Genomic DNA, 5009 nt, shown 5'->3' with positions numbered 1-5009 from the left:
ATTTTTATGTTTCATTTAGGTTGTTAGCATACATTGTAGTATTAGTTTCAGGGGTACAATACAGTGATTCAACACCCATATAAGATGCTATGCTCATTACAAGATGTTCACTCCTTAATCTCTATTACCTATTTATTATTTCTAATAGTCTTTTATAAATTGGGGATTTAGGGTTTTCTTTATTAAAACTTTAAATTCCAATATGGTTAACATACAGTGTTACATTAGTTTCAGATGTACAATATAATGATTCAACAATTCCATACAATATAACGATTCAACAATTCCATCCAGTGCTCCTCATGGCAAGTACACTCCTTAATCCCTGACACTTATTTTACATACCTCCCCCTACCACATCAGCAGGTCACCATCAGTTTGTTCTTTGTAGTTAAGGGCCTGTTTCTTGGTTTCTCTCTCTCTTTATCTCTCCTTTTATTCTGCATCTTAGCCTTGCTGGATAGAATATCATTGGCTTTAGATTTTTCCCATTGAGCACTTTGAATATATCATGCCACTCCCTACTGACTTGCAAAGTTTCTCCTAGAAAATGCTTTGATAGCCTAGAGGATTCCTTTGTATGTAACTATCTTCTTTTATATTGGTGCTTTTAAGTTTTTTCTTTATCACTATATTTTGCCACTTTAATTGTGATATGTCTTGGTATAGATCTACTGTTGTTGATTTTGTTGGGGTTTCTTTGTGCCTCCTGAATCTGGATGTCTGTTTCCTTCCTTAGATTAGGGAAGTTTTCAGCTATTATTTCTTTAAATAAATTTTCTGCTCCCTTTTCTCTCTTTTCTTCTTCAGGGACTCTTATGATATAAATATTATTACATTTGATGGAGTCACTTAGATACCTATATCTATTCTTGTTTTGTACAATTATTTTTCTCTATTTTGTTGAACTTTATTACTTTCCATTACTTTGTCTTCTATGTCATTAATTTGCTCCTCTGCTTCTTCAATCCTGCTGTTCATTTGGTCAAATGTGTTTCTCATTTTCATTTATTGAGCCCTTTATCTCTGCTGTTATTCTTTACCTTGTGTTTGTGACCTCACTCATGTCTTACACTCTTCTCAAGTCCAGTGTGTATCCTTATGATCATTACTCTAAATTCTCTATCAGGTATGTTACTTATATCTGTTTCATTTGACTGTCTGGTCATGGCCTTGTCCTGTCCTTTCATTTAGAACAAATTCCTCTGTATTCTCATTTTGTTAAGTCTCTGGGCTTGCTTTTCTGTGTTAGGAAAGTCAGCTATGAGTGCTGTTCTTGAGGGAATGGACTTAGGAAGATGAGGTCCTGTAGTGTCCTGCAGTGTTGTGTCCCTTGTTCCTCAGGGCCGGGCACTTTAGGGAGTCTTTAAAGTGTGCTTTGTCCACCCTCTGATCTGCTTGTGAAATGAAGCCTGTTGCCACTGTTGCTGGAACTGATGCCCTGTAAAACTCTCATGATGGGAGACATGGTGTCGACAGGGGTTTGGGCCAGTCTTCTGGGGGAGGGTGTTTGCCATGCTAGGAGTGAGGCAAATATGCCTGGGAAGGACAGTTCCACCAGAGCATGGGGGTTTGTTGGGATTTCTGTAAGCAAGTTAGGTAGGGACTGAAAGCACAATCCCACAATCCCACAGATGGCCCTGTGTTCATACTGAGGGACATGGGGAGGAAATGGTTCCTGTCAGTTTCCTTGTTCTTTGAGGTGTCTCTCTGTGAATGCTGCCTCTCTCGGGCATGCTCCAAAAGGAGCAAATAATCTCCCCACAGTGTGCCCCAGACTCTCTGCAAGTCTCTGTTTCCAAGATGTATGTCCTCAGGCTGTTTTCCCTGCCTTCTCTCCAAGAGTAGCCCCACTGCCTTTGGAGTCTCCCTGAACCCAACCTGTTGACTTTTACAACTACAGGGTTTAAGCTCCATGGGTTGCAAGACTTACACACCTGGCAATTTTAAAGTTACACCCTAAAAGGTAATCAAAATTTTAAAATAAAGGTGTAGAGTTTTCACCTTGGAAACCTGGGAACCAGAAGTTTTAAGGATGGGAGAGAAAACATCACTAACCCTTACAATGCATCTAGCCCCACCCAAATACTCCAGGTAGATGGAGTGGCTTACTTGACCTTGAAATCACAAAACAAGGGCATAGTAAATGTGAGGACTCTCACATGTAGAGGATTTCCTATCTCTGAAATGGTCAACTTACAGAGAAGGGAAATATTTTTTCCTTCAACATATATATCCTCAGAGCTTGAATATATTTGCCAGTAAAATAAAGTTTAAAAAATGTGGGAAAAACATGAATGCTAAATTTTTGTTTTTTGAAATAAGAGCATCAAGCCCCTTTGAAAAAATTACTATCTACTGTCACAATGATTCAATAAAAGAAGGAACATTATAAAACCAAAGAGCAAGAAGATAGTATGAAATAAAGAATAACATTTTGTAATGATTTCATTTAGGCAAAAATTTCATGTCCTCCATTTCTTTTATCTAAGAACATTGACAAAACATTGCCCCCTCCTTTGACCCATCTATAGGTAGGAAATTAATTAAAACCTATAAAACATTAATTTTTGGTTTAGAGACTCGATGTCTCTCTATTCTCTGTAATAGTGGTTCTCAAACTTTAGCCTGATCACCTCTCATGTTTGTTAAAAAACATCAGTTGCTGGGGCCATCCTGTGTTTTGTTCAGTAGGTCTGAGGTGGGCCTAAGCATGTGTTTTCTGATAAATTGCTAAGTGATGTTGTTGATGCTGGTCCAAGGACCAACACTACCTTATAAGAAAAAGCCACAACTCCTTATCAGGCCATGAAGGGTAAAAGTTAAGTTTCTCTAACAGAGAAACCCCAAAATAAAGTGACTTCATTAAGATAAGATAATTAGAAGATTTTTCTCTTGTAATAGTCTGGAAGCATTTCTCTACTGATGGGATGGTTCTGTTTCCATCTTATTCTTCCATTCTCTCTTAGGGTTTTTGGCAAAAATAGAAACCCTCCACATTCACAGTCCAGCCTGCAGGAACAGGAGGAAGGATGAGAGTAAATGGCTTCATATTTGAGAAGATAACCCAGGGGTTTCACACTTTGCTTTCCCAACATTGTGTTGGTGGAGGGCAGGCTCCGAAATGTGATATTTAGGATGGCGGCCCTGTGACCAATTAGAACTTAAGGAAGAAGGTGTAACAGGTATTGGTGGGCAGTTGGTCTACACCACAAAGACCCCACTGGCAGTGTCAGGTGGATGAAAGTGAATGTTATTTCCCATAAAAGTGGCAAGTCTGGGAAGAAAAAAAATCAGTGCCCAGTGTAATCCTACATTAAAATAAATTTCCATGTGAAATATTTTCTTAATATTTTGTACATATGTTTACTACTGTACTTAAACACTTTTCATAATTATATTCTTATTTGTAGTTACAGATTAGTCTTGAAGGTTTTTCAAGTATATAAATTGAATTTTCTTTAAATGTCTGTATCTCTCACTTTCTACTTATTTACAAGGTATGTACCTTGGTACAAGGTAAACACCCAGTAAATGCTCTTTGCATAAATGCATAAATTCATCTTCTGTTGGTAAAAGTCAATATTATTTCTTTATCTCTCTTCCATGTAACTCATGAAATTGATGACCATTTTTCTACCCACAGTATTCTCTTTACTGCACTTTTTACATCTTTGTTTCTTAAAGTATAGATCAGAGGGTTAAGGGTGGGTGTGACGATTGTGTAAAAGAAAGTAAGGAATTTCCCCTCGTCTTGGAATGTGCTGTTCTGTGGCTTCATGTACATATAAATGATTGTTCCATAAAAAAGAGTTACTACTGTGAGGTGGGAACCACATGTATTAAGGACCTTATGCCACCTTGCCACTGACTTGATCCTCATGACAGCTTGAGTGATAACTGCATAGGAGATGAGAATTAGTGATAGAGGTACTAGAAGTAATATCACTCCAAGAGCAAAGACGATGGCCTCCATTACTTTTGAGTAGACACAAGCCATCTTGAGCAAGGCTGGCATCTCACAGAAAAAATTATCGACCTCCCGGTGCCCACATCTTGGCAACTTCAAAGTCAGGGAGCAAAGAATGAAGGCACTACCAAGACCACCTAACCAGGCCGTGAGCACCATCTTCTGGCAAAGCTGAGGGTGCATTATTATTGTGTAGTAAAGAGGTTGACAAACAGCAGCATAGCGGTCATAGGCCATCACAGCCAAGAGAAGACATTCTGTGGCTCCCAAGTCAAGGGCAAAGAAGAATTGGAGCACACAACCTCCATAGGTAATAGACTTTGTTGGACCCCATAGATTAACCAACATCTGTGGGATGATGCTAGTTGCATAACAGAGATCCAGAAAAGACAAATTGGATAGGAAGAAATACATGGGAGTATGGAGCTGGCTGTCTAGGTTAGATACAAGGATGATGGTTGTGTTTCCTACCAGAGTCACAATATAGAAGATGAAGACAATCCCAGAGATGATGTGTTCTAATTGGGGCCAATCAGAAAACCCCAGCAGGATGAAATCTGTTATTGAACTTCCATTGTTGGTGTCCATGGCTCTTTATGAAAGTCTAGGAGACAATACCATGGTAATAAAATAATAGTGTCTGCTTTAGGTAGAAATTAAACTCTCTCAAATTTGCCATGAGTATCAAAATTCACTTGTGTGCTTTCTCCCATGAAGAACACTTCTTTTAACACCTCTGTGTCAGTGCTCAAAGACTCTCTCTGTAATCATAACCAGAGTGGTTCTGAAAATAATATGGTAGGGGTGCCTGGGTGGCTCACTTGGTTAGGTGTCTGACTTCAGGTCATGATCTCACAGCTTGAGAATTCAAGCCCTGCATCAGACTCTGTGATGACAAGTCAGAGCTTGGAGCCTGATTCAGATTCTGTGTCTCCCTCTTTCTGCCCTTCTCCCACTCCTGTGCTATCTTTCTGTCTCTCTCTTTCTCAGAAATAAATGAACATTAAAAATAAAAAATATAAAAATAATATGGTAAACC

The 5009-nt window shown here is 38.8% G+C and overlaps 1 protein-coding gene across 1 annotated transcript; it reads right to left on the bottom strand.

The window, feature by feature from the left end:
* Positions 1–3613: 3613 nt before the first annotated feature.
* LOC147580542 (olfactory receptor 2W1-like) lies at positions 3614–4558 on the bottom strand. The gene has a single exon (XM_086705914.1). The coding sequence runs from the start codon at positions 4556–4558 to the stop codon at positions 3614–3616; it is 945 nt and encodes a 314-aa protein (XP_086562040.1).
* Positions 4559–5009: the final 451 nt, after the last annotated feature.

The sequence above is a fragment of the Puma concolor genome, chromosome B2 (assembly GCF_028749965.1).
Source record: "Puma concolor isolate L17-30 chromosome B2, mPumCon1.1.hap2, whole genome shotgun sequence".
NCBI classification, from domain to species: Eukaryota; Metazoa; Chordata; class Mammalia; order Carnivora; family Felidae; genus Puma; species Puma concolor.
Note: the sequence above shows the minus strand (reverse complement) of the source record. Positions and strands in the feature narration are given on the sequence as shown.

Bases quoted from the DNA above. Each gene is read 5' to 3' on its own strand.
- LOC147580542 (XM_086705914.1), bottom strand. From the start codon at position 4,558: ATGGACACCAACAATGGAAGTTCAATAACAGATTTCATCCTGCTGGGG.